The 17,637-nt window shown below is 46.1% G+C and overlaps 1 protein-coding gene across 4 annotated transcripts in view; it reads left to right on the forward strand.

Moving 5' to 3' along the window:
* The window catches only part of GSE1 (Gse1 coiled-coil protein), a 319,547-nt gene that overhangs the window by 264,560 nt on the left and 37,350 nt on the right, over positions 1-17,637 (forward strand). For all 4 annotated transcript variants that reach the window (XM_070761849.1, XM_070761851.1, XM_070761850.1 and 1 more), the window contains exon 4: positions 11,341-11,540. In XM_070761849.1, the coding sequence (XP_070617950.1) occupies positions 11,341-11,540 (200 nt within the window). The remainder of the gene's footprint in view (positions 1-11,340; positions 11,541-17,637) is intronic.

Consider the following 17,637-nt stretch of genomic DNA (forward strand, 5'->3'; position numbering starts at 1 on the left):
AAACAGGGGTTTTTTACCCCTTCCTATGGGTGTAATTTCTCTAGGTGCCTACTCTGCTCTATAGGTTGATCCCCTGCGCGCAGCTTGGGGCTCAGAGTGATTCTGAATGACGGAATAACAGATTTGGAAGGGACCTTGGAGGTCTTCTAGTCCAACCCCCTGCTCAGGCAGAAGACTCTGTACCATTCCAGACAAATGACTTTCTAGTCTCTTCTTGAAAGCCTGCACGATGGAGCACCCACAACTTCTGAAGACAAGCTATTCCACTGGTTAATTCTTCTCTTAAGAGATTTCTCCTTATTCCTAGGTTGCTTCTCTCCTTGATTGGAATAGAATAGAATAGAGAACAGAACAGAATAGAAAATAGAATAGAATGTAGAATAGAATATAGAATAGAATAGAATAGCACAGTTGGAAGGGACCTTGGAGGTCTTCTAGTCCAACCCCCTGCTTAGGCAGGTAACCCTACACTACTTCAGACAGATGGTTGTCTAATCTGTTCTTAAAAACTTTCCACTGTTGGGGCTTCCACAACTTCTGGAGGCAACTTCTGTTCCTCTGATCAACCGTTCTGTCAGGAAATTTCTCCTTAGTTCTAAGTTGCTTATCTCCTTGTTTAGTTTCCACCCATTGCTTCTTGTTCTACCCTCAGGTGCTTTGGAGAATAGATCGTCTTCCTCTTCTTTGTGGAACCCGTGAGATATTGGAAGACTGCTATCGTGTCGCCCCTGGTCCTTGTTTTCATTAAACTAACCATGTCCAGTTCCTGCAACCGTTCTTCGTAGCTTTTAGCCTCCAGTCCCCTAATCCTCAACATTTTAAAAAATATATATTATGATGACCAAACCTAGCTTGGAATAAGGAATAACCTGACCCACTGTCCATGTTCTGAGACCTCCCACCCTTCGTGGAGGCTTCTTCCCCTCTCCCGGAATTGTGGTTGCAGGCAAGGCAAGTTGCGAAGCAGCTGAACGATTTTGAGCTCTCCGTCAAAGGGAGGCTAAAGCAGGCCAAGCTAATCAGACACTTAAATGCTACGAGCGAGCGGAGGAAAAGAGGCTTGATAGAGGCAGAAAATGTATTATTGCGGTGGAAATTACCGGTCCTTTCTTCAGAGAGTGTTAATCATGGGAGTAGGCCCTCCCTCCTTTTTCTCTTCTCCCTAAAGGGGAAATCAATTTGCGAAATGCTATAGATTAGAAGATGTTTCACCTCGTCTTCTTCTCTCGTCTTTCCTGTCCCCTCCCCAATTTCCCCCACCGTGGCTCCCCGGCCCCCTTTCTCCCTCCCCTCTCCTGCTGCGGACAGCTTAGCCCATGAAAAGCCACGTTAGAGGATTCGGACATTGATTTCCTGGGGTGGGCCTGCCTTCCTCCACCCCACCCCACTCCATGCCTTAATTTCCCCTTTGCAAGCTATATATAAATATCTACCCTAGCAAGATTGGGTTGGAAATGGAAAAACACACACCAACACACCATCCTGGCAGAAAGCTTTTCCTCTTTTTCATTTAGATGTAATGGCGGTATGATTGGGCGGCTAGGAAATAAAAAGGAAAAATTTCTTTTTTGGCTATAAGGCTACTCTGTCTCTCGGGGTTCTGACAAGGGATCAATCGAGGGATTTTTAAAAATTCAAGATCCGGAATAGCGGGAAGCAGTGAAGGAGAGGTAGAAAGAGTGAGATTGGAAGAGAATTGATAGAAAGGTGTGTTGTTGAGTGGCGGGGTTTGTTGTCTGCACAGTATCGAGCCAGGTTAAAAATGTCTTTGTGAAAGCCGTGTACAGAAGCTGCAGTTCTCGGGTGCTAATCCAGGAATAAATAACCTGGCATATTGAAGACAGAGAATCAGGGATTGCTGGATCCCGATTTGGGGGTTATTTTTGGGGGGATGGGGTGATATCCCTAGTTAACTTTCTCTGTTGCATTAAATGGAGAATTAGAACTTAGGGAAGTGAATTCCTGTTTCTGATTCCCCACCCTCACCCCTTTGCTGATATAGCACTTGAGAATGGTATGATTGAGATAGTGTTGAGATAGTTTATTTGAAGAGGGTGGAAAGAACACGAAAACAAGGGCACCCTTGTGAAATGCACACAATGTTGGCAGAAACATAGAAGACTGACGGCAGAAAAAGACCTCATGGTCCATCTAGTCTGCCCTTGTACTATTTCCTGTATTTTATCTTAGGATGGATCTATGTTTATCCCAGGCATGTTTAAATTCAGTTCCTGTGGAGTTACCAACCATGTCTGCTAGAAGTTTGTTCCAAGCATCTACTATTTCAGTCAAATAATATTTTCTCACGTTACTTCTGATCTTTCCCCCAACTGACCTCAGATTGTGCCCCCTTGTTCTTGGGTTCACTTTCCTATTAAAAGCACTTCCCCCGTGAACCTTATTTAACCCTTTAACCTATTTGAATGTTTCGATCATGTCCCCCCGTTTCCTTACGTCCTCCAGACTATACAGACTGAGTTCATTAAGTCTTTCCTGATACGTTTTATGCTTAAGACCTTCCTCCATTCTTGTAGCCCGTCTTTGGACCCATTCAATTTTATCCATATCTTTTTGTAGGTGAGGTCTCCAGAACTGGACACAGTATTATTCCAAATGAGGTCTCACCAGTGCTCTATACAACCGGATCACAATCTCCCTCTTCCTGCTTGTGATACCTCTAGCTATGCAGCCAAGCATTCAACTTGCTTTCCCTACTGCCTGACCGCACTGTTCACCCATTTGGAGACTGTTCTTTAAGCCGTGGCTTGTAAATCTGGTGAGGAAAGAGCAGAATAGGATTTGTGTGTTTCCATATCCCCCCTTTGTGCTGGTGGCGTAACCAGTTGTGGGGACAAGAAGTTCAGCACTCTGGCTTTGTGTTGTTGGGAGGTGAACTACTTGTGCTCGATGTCCAGTTGTGACCTGCCCAAACAAGGAATTCTGGTTGTGTGAACTGTGCTTGCAGCCAGTTTGAAACCCGGCCACTTAAAGGAAACGAGAGAGTCCGTGTCTAAACGCAAGGGAAAGGACACGTTTTCAAAGCGGACCTCTGCCAGGGACAGTTTGTTTAATTCCCTCTAATCAATGGCGACCTCTTCTTTTACCATATCTATCTTTCCCAAGACGCTTCTCAAAAAAGGGGAAACGAAAGCAATAAAATAGCCGCTGGAAATGGCTCGCGATCGAATCATTTAAAAGTGCATCAGCACAAAACAAGAGTTAACAGCAAGAATTTTAAAAAATCAATCGTTAAAAACCCTGTGCCACAATTAAAAGGGATTCAAACCCCATCTCCAAATGGGGTAGATTTTCCGTTCCATTTCTTCCATAGAGAAGCCCACCACCCAAAAGGCTGAGCATTCAGGACAATTGAGAAGACCCTCAACGATATCTCCGGGACCACCTTCGGCTGCACGAATCCCAGCGACCAGTTAGGTCCCACAGAGTTGGCCTTCTCCGGGTCCCGTCAACTAAACAATGTCGTTTGGCGGGACCCAGGGGAAGAGCCTTCTCTGTGGCAGCCCCGACCCTTTGGAACCAACTCCCCCCCGGATATCAGAGTTGCCCCCACCCTCCTAGCCTTTCGCAAGCTCCTTAAAACCCACCTCTGTCGTCAGGCATGGGGGAATTGACACTTTCCCTCCCCCTAGGCTTATAAAATTTATGCATGGTATGCTAGTATGTATGATTGGTTTTTAAATTGGTGTTTTAAATTAACTTAAATATTAGATTTGTTTACATTGTATTATTATTGCTGTGAGCTGCCCTGAGTCTGCGGAGAGGGGCGGCATACAAATCTGATTAATAAATAAAATAAATAAATAAGATTGACCGTTGTGATTTCAGGATGTCAGAGACTGGAAGACCAAAGGCCAGACGTCTCTGGAGATTCTCGGACCTCCAGATCGTAGTTGTCCCAAAGAGGTGCTTTTTCAAGAGGCAACTAGACTTTCTAGGGGTTTTTTAAAGACATTTCGCTTCTCATCCACCCCAAAAAATCTTCAAAGAAAAAAGAGACAGCCCAGTTGCCTCTTGGAAATGCACCTTTGGGACAAAAGCCGGATGAAATACAAAGAGAAACAAGGAAACTTTAGGATCCCCCAGGTTCCAAAGGAAGGGGCCAAAGAAAACACAGGAAGCAGAGCATAAAATCAAATTCCTGGAAAAAAAATCTTCTTGCATTTGTCTTAAAGTGCAGGGCAGAACATTTTGGGCCAAGCTTTTTTTAGGGGGGGGGGGGAATCCCTCTGATTTCTTTATAATGAAAAATTTATCACCATTTTTTATCATGGTTTAATTAAACATTACAATGAACAAGAATAAGAGTGAGTACAAACTAAAAGAAAAAAGAAAAATAGAAAAATAGTAAAGAAAAAGAAAAGAAATATATAAAGAAATGACTTCCCCCTTCATCACAGCAAGAATAAACAATTTAGTAATGCATTAAAATATTACCTATGTTTTCCTACAGTCCATCTCTTATCTATAAACAAATCCTTCCTTCCTTCCTTCCATCCATCCTCCTTTCCTCCCTCCCTCTCTCTCTTCCTTCCTTCTTCTATTCCCCTCCCTCCTTTCTTCCTTTCTTCCTTCCCCCGCCCTCCATCTATCCCTCCCTCCTTCTTCTATTCCCCTCCCTCCCTCTTTCCTTCCCCCCTCTCTCCCTTCTTCTCTTCCCCTTCTTTCTCTTTCATCTTAAAAAAAAACTTTTCATAAGAGTATATTTTTTTATTTTAAAAAAGGCAGAGAAAAGATTGTACGCTGCATCCATTTTAATCCCCATGGTTCTGAGAAGGTCAGAGAGATCTAGGGAGCCTCCTGGAGCCCAGCTGAGCCCAGAAAGGCCACCCTCGCCTTGGGACAGGAATACGGGGTCTCGTGCTCAGCAGGGAACACAGGCTGAAATGAGCGGGGATGCCAGGTGACAAGTGGAGTGCCGCACCTCTGGGGTCTGGAAGGGCAAAGCCTCCTCCTCCTCCTCCTTTTCCTTGCAAGTCCATTCTCTTTCATCTCCAAAGAGAAGCCAGCCGAGCTTCAGAAGCAGCCGAGAGAGAGAGAGAGACAGACAGACAGACAGACAGAGAGAGACAGAGACAGACAGAGAGAGACAGAGACAGACAGACGGAGAGACAGAGAGAGAGAGACAGAGGGAGAGAGAGAGAAAGAGACAGAGAGAGAGAGACAGAGAGAGAGACAGAGGAGTGTGCATTGGTGCGCCTGGTTAGCGTGGAGACTTTCGGAAACAGGAAGCTGCTTAGCATATTTATTGATATCAAATGGATGTTAATTGAGTTCTGGGAACTCCGGAGAGTTCAAAGAGCCTTTGTGTGTGTGTTTCTGCAGAGGATGGGGAGGTGTCCACGCTGTGTTGGTCCCTGCAAAGAGGACGATGTTGGGACAACCTGCCAGTTGGGTAGACTCTAGAAAGCAGAAATGAGACCAGGCAGTCCTTGGCTTGCGACGGCAATTGAGCCCAAAATTTCTGTGGCTGAACAAATGGGTTTCGCCTCAGTTTACCACTGTCGTCAAATAATACGGCTGTTTTGTGAATAGCCATAGCATACCAATAGCATTTAGACTTATATACCACTTCACAGTGCTTTTCCAGCCCTCTCTAAGCGGTTTACAGAGTCAGCCTCTTGCCCCCAACAATCTGGGTCCTCATTTGACCCACCTCGGAAGGATGGAAAGCTGAGTCAACCTTGAGCATACTGAGATTCTTTCTTTCTTTCTTTCTTTCTTTCTTTCTTTCTTTCTTTCTCTCTTTCTTTCTTTCTCTCTTTCTTTCTACCAATTATAAAAGTTATCCCGTCTTTTAGAGCAGCCCGAATCCTTCCTCTCTTCTAGTTTTCTTGACAGTATATCCATCTCTGCACAATCCATCACCTTCCTTCTCCCAAGGAGGGGCACTGAGGCCGAATGTGAGCAACCACGTTTGCAGATGGCGAGCTTCAGATCCATGCTGGGTCTTCTTCTTCTTCTTCTTCTTCTTTTTCTTCTTCTTCTTCTTCTTCTTCTTCTTCTTCTTCTTCTTCTTCTTCTTCTTCTTCCTCCTCCTCCTCCTCCTCCTCCTTCTCTTCCTTCTCCTCTTTCTCCTCCTCCTCCTCCTCCCCTCAACTCACCTTCCTTGTGGTGCTGACACGCCTCACTTTATCTTCTTCTTCTTCTTCTTCTTCCTCCCCTCCTCCTCCTTTCGTTCCCTCCCCCCACCCACCCACCGCCTGCCTGTGTGACTTCCGAGGGTCTCAGCTGTTAATTACCTTTGCCTGTCAGCCTTGCCTGCTAATCTGCTATCAGTGAATGGAAAGCGGGAGGTCAAATAACAAAGGTGAGGGTACCACACGGTGCCTCTTGTCATCTCCAAACCCAGATTAGTTTCACTGAATAACTCCTGGCTGAATACCGCCAGTTAATTATAACGATCACAAACCCTCCCTTCCCCGAGCCACACAGTGAGAATTAAGGCTTGTGAAGTAAGACTTTAGCTCCATTAATTGCCTGCTTCTTTGTGATGGTATTGATTGATAAGGCTCTCGCGCGGTGAGTAATGGCTTCCCGGCTCAAAGGGGATTAAGGCTGCTAATTGTTGTCGGCCTCGCAGCTGACAAGATAGACTTCGGTGGGTGTCAAATCCATATCTACGGCTTCCTTTGTCAAGAGCCCGCAGAGTGCTTGCTCTCCAGAAAGAAAGTAGGGTGCCAAAGCCAGGGAATAATTAATAAAACACCGGAACTGCCATGAGTACAAGGCTGAAGGGTCTTCCTCGGTTGTGCTTTGGAGTTGTCTTGTCAAGGTTGTCCATATTTGGGCGCTTCCACAGGTTCGCCTGGTTGTTGTTGTTGTTGTTGTTATTAGTATTATTAGAATAGAATAGAATAGGATAGAATAGAATAGAATTTTTATTGGCCAAGTGTGATTGGACACACAAGGAATTTGTCTTGGTGCATATGCTCTCAGTGTACATAAAATAAAATATACATTTGTCAAGAATCATATGGTACAACACTTAATGATTGTCATAGGGGTCAAATAAGCAATGAAGAAGCAATATTAATAAAAATCTTAGGATATAAGCAACAAGTTACAGTCATACAATCAACATGGGAGGAAATGGGTGAAAGGAATGATGAGAAAAACTAGTAGAATAGAAGTGCAGATTTAGTAGAAAGTCTGATTATTATTAGTATTAATTAGATTTGTATGCCGCCCCTCTCCAAAGACTCAGAGCAGCTCACAACAAAAAAAACACAGTGCAAATCCAATGATTAAAAAACCATTTAAAACCCTTAATATAAAAACAGTCATACATCCCAGACAAACCATACATAAAGCGGAAATGGCCCGGGGGAATCAATTCCCCGATGCCTGGCGACAGAGGTGGGTTTTAAGGAGTTTGTGAAAGGCGAGGAGGGTGGGGGCAGTCCTAATCTCTGGGGGAAGCTGATTCCAGAGGGCCGGGGCCGCCACAGAGAAGGCTCTTCCCCTGGGTCCCGCCAGATGACACTGTTTCGTCGACGGGACCCGGAGAAGGCCCACTCTGTGGGACCTAATCGGTCGCTGGGATTCGTGCAACAGAAGGCGGTCCCGGAGATATTCTGGCCCAATGCCATGAAGGGCTTTATAGGTCATAACCAACACTTTGAATTGTGACCGGAAACTGATCGGCAACTGGTGCACCAGTTGCGGCCCTATTTGGACAGGGAGTCATTGCTCACAGTCGCTCATGCCCTCATCACTTCGATGTTCAACTACTGCAATGCTCTCTACATGGGGCTACCTTTGAAGAGTGTTCGGAAACTTCAGATCGTGCAGAATGCGGCCACGAGAGCTATCATGGGGCTTCCCAGATATGCCCATGTCTTGTCAACACTACGCGGCCTAAACTGGCTGCCGATTAGTTTCTGGTCACAATTCAAAATGTTGGTAATGACCTATATGGCATCAGACCAGAATACCTCCAGAACTGTCTTCTTCCGCACGAATCCCAGCGGCCGGTTAGGTCCCACAGAGTTGGCCTTCTCGGTGTCCCGTCGACTAAACAATGCTGTCTGGCGGGACCTAGGGAAGAGCCTTCTCTGTGGCGGCCCCGGCCCTCTGGAATCAACTCCCCCAAAGATATGTACCGTCCCTACCCTCCTTGCCTTTCGTAAGTCGACTCTGGGGGACCTGACCGACCTCTGGGATGCATGAAGCACTGGGAGAACCCATCACCTGGATAACTTAGAATCTCCAAAGTCATTTTGCCCATGTGTCTCTCTTGTCCCCCCCCCACTCTATGACTCTCTCTCTCTCTCCTCCATCCATTTCTCCATCCATCCATCTCCAGAAATGTTTTCTGGAAAGCAGGAGGACGTGGCTGCCTTTCCACCAGCTTTGTGTAAAAGGTTGACGGTCTCCCCATTGACCGGGTCGTCTCTGTCCATCCACCACTATCTCCCTCCCCGCAAGTGTTTCATTTCTTGAAGATCCAGCCAGCGTTTTGCAAACTAGAACTTAGCATGTCCTGGAAGCGTCTAGGGACGTTGGAGTTGAGTACAAAGGCATTCATTCTCAAGAACGTACATATGTGGGATGATGAAAGAACCGGTTTTGTGAGTCATTGTCATTCCTTGCTCTGTAAGAGAATTATCTTTTGTTAACTCTCCGTTCTCCTCTACTACAGGGCACAGACATATCTGTCCACACAGACAGAAATCCTTGAAATATATATTGTTTTCTTTGCAGTGGGCTTGTCCTGAAGCACCCACAGAAATATCACAGGAGGGTCCTCCTCCGTGGTATCCTGTTAGTATTCCTGCAACAACCATCCTCTTCTCTTCTCTATACTCCAAGATGGATGTACTTTAGATTCATCTATTTTCTGCAAATCATTATTTATTTATTGGACTTTCCGAGGACTCGGGGTGGCTTACAACATATAATAAACGATATACAACATCTTAGATCCAATTAATTAAATTTAAAAGTCTGAAAATCCCAAAAAGCCATTAAAAAAAGTCATTCAATTCGCTCAATATTCTCTCAACACATTCATTGGCCAGGGGGCAAGGATCTAATGGCTTCAATGGCGGCACAAATGAGTCTTAGGATTCTTGCAGAAGGCAAGGAGGGTGGGGGCAGTACAAATCTACAGGGGGAGCTGATTCCAAAGGGGCGGGGCCACCACAGAAAAGGCTCTTCCCTAGGCCCCGCCAAGCAACTTTGTCTAGTTGATGAGACCTGGAGAAGGCCGACTCTGTGGGACCTAATCGGTCGCTGGGACTCATGCGGCAGAAGGTAGTCTGGATCCAATGCCATGTGGAGCTTTATAGGTCATTTCCAACACTTTGAATTGAGTCCAGAAACCAATTGGTTAAGTCTTGCTGAAGGCTTTTTAAAAAAGAGAGGATTTATTCCATTTATGCAAAAGCTCATCTCTTTCGGTAGAAGTTCAGGGAGCGGGTACCAATTCTAGATTGTGTTCTGTCGGGCTCTCTGATAGACTCCTCCAAAAAATTCACAGGTACGAATTTCAGACACACACACATTTGAAAATTCAAAACAATGTTCTTTATAATGAAAATTCACTTAAACCAAGCCCTCTTTTGGTATAGCAAAGAGCACTCGTCTCCAACCAAACTGGTAATTGGTACAAGTCCCTTATCAGTTCTGTGATACTTAGCTTGCAGCTGTGAGGCAATTCACAGTCCTTCTTCTTTCACAAAGTGAAACACACTTTGCTCTGGTTTAGTTTCAAAGCCGGGAAAAATCAGCACACAAAAGGTCAAAGTCAGTAAAGCAGTCACGAAACACAACGATCAGATAATCCTCCACAATGGCCAAACCCACAGGCTGCTCTTTATAGCAGCCTCACTAATGACCACAGCCCCACCCAACCACAGGTGGCCTCATTTTCTTTGATAATAATCTCTCAGTTGTTGTTGCCTATGCATCGCTCTCCGCATGCGTGGCTGTATCATTAACTCTTGTTCTGAATCCAAGGAGGAGCTAGATAATTGATCTCCTTCTGAGCTGTCTGCCCCACTCTCCTCCTCCCTGTCACTCATGTCTTCTTGGTCAGAGGAGCCTTCATCATCAGATTCCACCGAGGGCAAAACAGGCCTGCAGCATGTGGATGTCTCCCCCACATCCACAGTCCTTGGGGCAGGAGCTGGGGCAGAGCTAACCACAACAGATTGTGATGGTCTACTGGGGTGTGAAGAGAAAGATCTATGTCCAAGTGGCATCTTCCACTGTAGTGTTCAAGAAGCAATTCCAGTCCATCTCCATCTGGCTGTCTTTTGTTTCCTGGTGGAAGCTGTTTTCTTGGGCCAAATGTTCAGGAATCTAAGCCGAAGGCCTGTGAAGTATGGGCAGAAACCTGGATTCTCAGTGGAAAGAGAGGTTGGAGCTTCAGGGCCTCTGCTGGCACCTTCTTTAAGGAGTTGCTGGCAGAAATTGTTGAGATATCATTTCTGCTCGGAATCCAGATCACAGCAGAGGTCTAACGATCTTGGAGCAGGAATAATTGATGTGGAATCAAGGATAGGATAGGATTTAGGGTAGGAAATAGGAGATACAGTAGGGTAGGAATTAAAAGGTCTTCTAGCCCAGGTAGGAAACCCTGTACCATTCTAGACAAATAGTTTTCCAATCTCTTCTTAAAAACCTTCAGTGTTGGAGAATTCACAACTTTCTGGGGGCAAGTTGTTCCACTGGTTAATTGTGTTAAGGAGTGTGCAGAATGACCTCTGAGTTTTAAAAAATGCACATACACAGAGGAAACATGGAGTTCTAGTAGATACCCATCTGACAGCCCAGAGATACGCGTAATAGCTCAGTAATACAAGCCAGACACATTAAGTGTATAAAATATTATTTACTTTGGCAAATATCTTAGTCAAGAACAGTCCTAGTCATAAACAGTTAAATCAGTCAATACATAAACAGTTAAACCAGTCAATACAAAACTATAGTCAGCTTACAAATACATAAACCAGCATTTAACACACAGTTTCTACTACAGCAGTCACAGAGAACATAATAGAAATAGCAGAGAGAGAGAGAGAACTATGCTTCTGGCTCCCTCTTGTGGCCATCTGTAATACTAACTCTTAAAGCAGTAGTGCTTCAATACATTTAAGCATACATTGTTAGTTTGCTTTATATATTGCCAAACCCAACTAGTTATGTACATAGTACTAATAAATTGCTTTTGATGCTTCTGGACCCATGTTTGGAAGAGGTTATTGCTGATCAAATCTGGAGAAAGTGGAATAGTGGGAGAACTTGCCAGTTTCGGATTCTGCTCCTGCATCAGCTCTCCCTACCTACTAATGCCTTTCTTTCTCCTGATTTTAGGGTCTTCGATAAGCAGTGAATCTTCTCCAGTTTCCTCGCCAGCCACCAACCACAGCTCTCCTGCAAGCACCCCCAAGCGAGGACCCATGGGGCCTCTCATCGTTCCTCCAGGAGGGCACAGTGTGCCGAACACCCCTCCTGTGGTAACCATTGCACCCACCAAAACTGTGAATGGCGTCTGGAGAAGTGAAGGGCGGCAGGTAAGTCTCCCATATCCAAAAAGGCTCCTCTGTTGGCTTTGTGTTTGGGAGGGAATACGTGGGGAAGGAAGGGGGATGAAGACCATGGAGGAGGAAAGCTGATATCCAAAGATAGGGCTGGGAAGCCATAATAGCAATAGCACTTAGACTTACATAACGCTTCACAGTGCTTTACAGCCCTTTCTAAGTGGTTTTAGAGTCAGCCTATTGCCCCCAACAATCTGGGACCTCATTTTACCCATCTTGGAAGGATGGAAGGCTGAGTCAACCTTGAGCCTGGTGAGATTTGAACTGCCAAATTGCAGGCAGTCGACAGTCAGCAGCCTGCAGTACTGCACTCTAACCACTGCAACATTACGTCTAACCACTGCATCACCATAAGCTAGATTTTTCCAAAAAAAACCATGACAAAGTATAACGTATCTCTCAGTTCTAGCAAATACTTCTCAATTTTTATCTACTACAGTGTAAAGTATAATCTTTCCCCCTGTATTGAACAAAGACATTTGACCCTGGATGAACAACTGAGTGCATAGAGCAGGTTTGTGAGGAATGTGAGAATATAAGGAAACCTTTTGTGATGAGCCAGGGCGTGGATCAAGGCAACCCAGCCAGGGAACTGCTATGAATCCCTTTATTGGCACCAACTTTGCCCCCAACGTCCGATTTACTCTCCGGTCTGGAGAAAAGCTCTCCCACAAACCTGCAGCAGCTTCAGGCTACATATACAGTGGTACCTCAAGATACGAACCCCTCGTCTTACGAACAACCCGAGATACGAACCCGGGGCTCAGAAAAATTTTGCCTCTTCTTACGAACTTTTTTCGTCTTACGAACGCCAAACCCGAACTTCTGGGTTCGGCGTTCGGGAGGCTGCTGGGAAGCCCCCCGGCTGTTTTAAAAGGTGACAGCCGGGCGGCGGGGCTTCCCAGCGGCCTCCCGAATGCTGAACCCGGAGGTCACCTTTTAAAACAGCCGGGGGGCTTCCCAGCAGCCTCCTGAACCCAAACGCCAAACTCGAACTTCCGGGTTCGGCGTTCGGAGGCTGCTGGGAAGCCCCGCCGCCCAGCTGTTACCTTTTAAAACAGCCGGGGGGCTTCTCGGCGGCCTCCCGAACGCCGAACCCGGAAGTTCGGGTTTGGCGTTCGGGAGGCCGCGGGGAAGCCCCCAGGCTGTTTTAAAAGGTGACAGCCGGGCGGCAGCGGTTTTTTGCGGTTTTTTTTTGTTGTTGCACGGATTAATTGACTTTGTCTTACGAACCTTTCATCTTACGAACCTCCCCCTGGAACCAATTAGGTTCCTAAGACGAGGTATGACTGTACTCCCATCCACATTCTGTAAGCAGAATGACTGCAATAATTCCAGCAAGACAAGATGAGCACATAGAAGCACGACCATACTTCAAACAGTCAGGAGGAATGCCAGGAATGCGGGCCACAACTCTCAACACTATCTGAATGCAGCATTTGTTCCTGGCAGCCCCTCCCAACTGCCTCTCCTTTAAACTCCATCCCCAGGAACCCGAGTCCTTTCCTTCCTCATAAGCCACACAACCCAAGTTGCTCTCTTCTGCATTCTTCCCTGCGTGCCATAGAATGAGGAGGGGTGGGCCTTGGTCTTAATCTGAAGCCCCTCTCCCTTGTCCTACCTCTCCCCTGCTCTGCCCAGCAGGGTTGGAAGGGACCTCGGAGGTCTTCTAGTCCAATCCCCTGCCTAGGCAGGAGACCCTACACTTCTTCAGACAAATGATCATCCAACATCTTCTTAAAAACTTCCAGTGTTGGAGCATTCACAACTTCTGGAGGCAAGCTCTTCCACAGATTAATTGTTCGCACTGTCGGGAAATTTCTCCCTAGTTGTAAGTTGCTTCTCTCCTTGTTCAGCTTCTACCCATTGCTTCTTTTTCCAACCCTCAGGTGCTTTGAAGACTAGGTTGACTACTTCTTCTTTCTGGCAACCCCTGAGATACTGGAACACTGATATCCTGTCTCCCCTGGTCCTTCTTTCCATTAAACTAGTCATGCCCAGTTCCTGCAAAAGTTCTTCATATGTTTTAGCCTCCAGTCCCCTAATCCTCTTTGTTTGGCGAGTATTCTGAGCAGAGTCAGGTTACAAGCGGTGTGCCACAAGGGTCTGTTCTGGGTCCTATTCTTTTTAATATGTTTGTGAGTGACATAGGGGAAGGTCTGGTAGGGAAGGTTTGCCTATTTGCCGATGACTCTAAAGTGTGCAATAGGGTTGATATTCCTGGAGGCGTCGGCAATATGGTAAATGATTTAGCTTTACTAGATAAATGGTCAAAGCAATGGAAACTGCAGTTTAATGTTTCCAAATGTAAAATAGTGCACTTGGGGAAAAGGAATCCTCAATCTGAGTATTGTATTGGCAGTTCTGTGTTAGCAAATACTTCAAAAGAAAAGGATTTAGGCGTAGTGATTTCTGACAGTCTCAAAATGGGTGAACAGTGCAGTCAGGCAGTAGGGAAAGCAAGTAGGATGCTTGGCTGCATAGCTAGAGGTATAACAAGCAGAAAGAGGGAGATTATGATCCCGCTATATAGAATGCTGGTGAGACCACATTTGGAATACTGTGTTCAGTTCTGGAGACCCCACCTACAAAAAGATATTGACAAAATTGAACGGGTCCAAAGACGGGCTACAAGAATGGTGGAAGGTCTTAAGTATAAAACGTATCAGGAAAGACTTAATGAACTCAATCTGTATAGTCTGGAGGACAGAAGGAAAAGGGGGGACATGATCGAAACATTTAAATATATTAAAGGGTTAAATAAGGTCCAGGAGGGAAGTGTTTTTAATAGGAAAGTGAACACAAGAACAAGGGGACACAATCTGAGGTTAGTTGGGGGAAAGATCAAAAGCAACATGAGAAAATATTATTTTACTGAAAGAGTAGTAGATCCTTGGAACAAACTTCCAGCAGACGTGGTAGATAAATCCACAGTAACTGAATTTAAACATGCCTGGGATAAACATATATCCATCCTAAGATAAAATACAGAAAATAGTATAAGGGCAGACTAGATGGACCATGGGGTCTTTTTCTGCCGTCAGACTTCTATGTTTCTATGTTGCTCTTCTCTGTACTCTTCCTATGCAACTGTCAATTATCGCTCTCTAGGTAACCCATTTTCTAATCTTACATCATGGGAGAGGAAGGTCTCTTAATATTTCCCCTAACGTTCAACCCATTGGCATCATCCCATAAGTTAATTTATCGTATTCGGACCTTTCAGATAAGTGAGAGCAAGTTATCACTCTCTTCCTGCTGATAAACCTTTTATGTGATGTCGTCTCCCTTCCTTCTTTGTCTTCTCTGATCTTCCTCCTGGGGCTTCTGGGCCCAAGGAAGGAAGTCGGGTCGAACGTCTGTTGGAACGAGGCTGATTTCATAGCTCTCTCCCTCCCTCCCGGGTTTCCATCTGTCTCGGCTCACTCTTCTCCTTCTTCTCCGTCCGCAGCTATTGAAGTGCGGAACGGAGGCGACGATGCTGTGTGTTGAATTTAGAACAAAGGCTTCCCGTTTCTCCTTTCCTACCCACGAAGCTTTATTGATCGTCTAGGAGAGCCAAGACAGCCCATTGAACACCTGGCAGAGCGCGGCGCAACCCCGATGCCCTCTTAATGCACCGGGTTAACCGTGCCGGGCTAACCAGAGAGGCTGAGCATTGGGGTAGCGACACATCTGGAGGGAGACCAGATTGCGGAAGCCTAATTTAAGGCAACAAAGCACATCGTGTATTTATGGCAGAGGTTCCCAGCTGGGAGAAACACAACCCCAACCTAGCCGGTGTTTTGGATTAAGCAACAAGTAGAGCGTAATAGCTTCTCTCATCCGTGCCGAAAGAGAGAGAGAGAGAGAGAGAGAGAGAAAGAGAGAGAGAGAGAGAAACACACACACACCGTCCTCCGAGGGCTGCTTCCCAGATCGGGCCAGACTGTCTGGCTGTATTTGCTGCTTGCAATCTTGTTTTCTTCCCTCTTACTCTCGTGCAGACAGTGGCAGAGAACTGAAGCATCCACTAATTAAGAATCATTGTTGGTGGTTATCCGTCCCTTGTATTTTTACCCGGCTTCCCAGCGGGATCGCAGCTCTTGGAAATACTAATTAAACCACAAAGAGAAAAGGGGAGGGGAAGAGAGAGAGAGACAAGTCTCCCCGGTGCTTGCGAGAGCCGTGCAGATGATGCGCCAGCAGAGAAACAAACAGGCAGAAAATACACACACACACACACTGGCGCACAAAGAGAGAGAGAGGGAAGCAGCTTTGATCTCGTTCGAAATGAAGAAGGGAGCGCTCTCAGGCCTGGTTTGCAAAAAATAAAAGAAAGATGCAGGGAATAGCGGATGAATGAAACGCGGTGTCCGGAATGAAGTGCACCGGGATGAATATTTAAATATCTGGATCTTTTTTCGCGGCAACGGGATCCTGGGCACAGAGCAAAAGAGTCACTCCTTTCACTTTGGGGTTGAGCCTCAGAGACCCCTTGAATCATCCAGGGCTCTCGGTGGCTTTGCCATCTGTTGCAACCAGTGAAGGACTCCAATTTTTTTTTAATTACCGCGCTGTGGGCATGGCTTATTTTGTAGGTGTGGCTTGCTGGCCATGTGACCAGGTGGGAATGGCTTGGCAATCATGTGATGGGGTGTGGCTTAAAGGTCATGTGACTGGCTTAACTGTGGCCAACTTGACGTCACTCACCTCAAAGAGATCCGTTTTTCCTCTCTATTTGCTTTTACTGAACATCCAAAATATACTCTTTAATTCTACGTGTATATGCCATATGTGTACTACACACAGGCACACAAAAATATACATTGTCTACTATATAAACTGTATGTGTATGTACACGCACACACACGCACAGCTCTTCTAAAATTATACACATTCAACCTCCTTGACCGTGATAGGAAAAACATACACAGAGCCCAGAAGGGAAAAGAAGAAAAAAAAATAATCAAAATTTTTCTCCCAGTTCTGCGTACCTGACCGTACCCTTAGGTTGCAACACTCCTTTCTTTGGGTTTTATGAACATTTGAAACACAAATCCGTCTTTGCAGCCCTCCATATCTCTGTAGGCAGCGTTCTCCTCTGGCCACCATCGCTCCTGGCGTTTTGGTGCGGCCGAGCCCTCCTCCTCCTCCTCTTGCTGTTTGGCCCTTTCTTCCTCCCCCCTGTCAAAGCCCATCACTTCATCCGGAAGCCCTGCTCTGCCCCCGGACTGGGCCGTCGCCCTCCAAGGGAGACGATAATTTATCTGCTCCAACAATTGGAAGCTAACGAAGCCCTAATGCCACCAGGGAGCGCTCTGCGGAGGAAAGAGAGAGAGAGAGCAAGAGCGCGGGAGCTGACTCAACGGATGATGCCATCCATCCATCCTCGTCGAGAGCTTTGATGGAAGCCTTCGTTCTTTCGGCTGGGGAGGGGGTAGGAAGGAAGCTGCAGCGCCTGGGCAAAGGAGAAGCGGGAGGGGGCCCAGAGAGGCTCAAATCAGTGGCCGGTGCCCATCCATTAGAGGCGAGAGACGTTTCCCAGAGATCAAACAGTCTTTGAGCGGCTGTGTGGAGTGAAGAATGGCCTATTTTAGAGCTAATAGGGCATGTCTCATGTCCTCCTGGCTGGCAGTGATTGCACGGGGAGAATGACTGATGGAGCTCTTTTGTCCATCTTCTCACCCGCTGGAGGCGCATCGCAAACAGCAGCAGGGAAGGCTCCTTGTTCCTTGCCTTGGAGCTGATCCTGCACCTTCTCTCCTCGCCCAGCCCTGCCCGGGTCCTTCTTCCAGGGCATCAAATGGCTTCTTTGCCTCGGCTTGTGGAGCTCCAACACCTCTTCTCCCCTAAGGCGGCTGATCTTCCTTGCTAGTAATTTTCCAGAATTCCCACCAGACGTTTCTCTCTACTGGAAGGAAAGGGGTGATGGGGAAAAAGCTGAGAAGTTTGCTCATGGGAGCATCTATCTATCTATCTATCTATCTATCTATCTATCTATCTATCTATCTATCTATCACATTATCTATCTATCTATCATCTATCTATCTATCTATCTATCTATCACCTTATTATCTATCTATCTATC

This window comes from Erythrolamprus reginae, chromosome 9, assembly GCF_031021105.1.
Source record: "Erythrolamprus reginae isolate rEryReg1 chromosome 9, rEryReg1.hap1, whole genome shotgun sequence".
Taxonomy (NCBI): domain Eukaryota; kingdom Metazoa; phylum Chordata; class Lepidosauria; order Squamata; family Dipsadidae; genus Erythrolamprus; species Erythrolamprus reginae.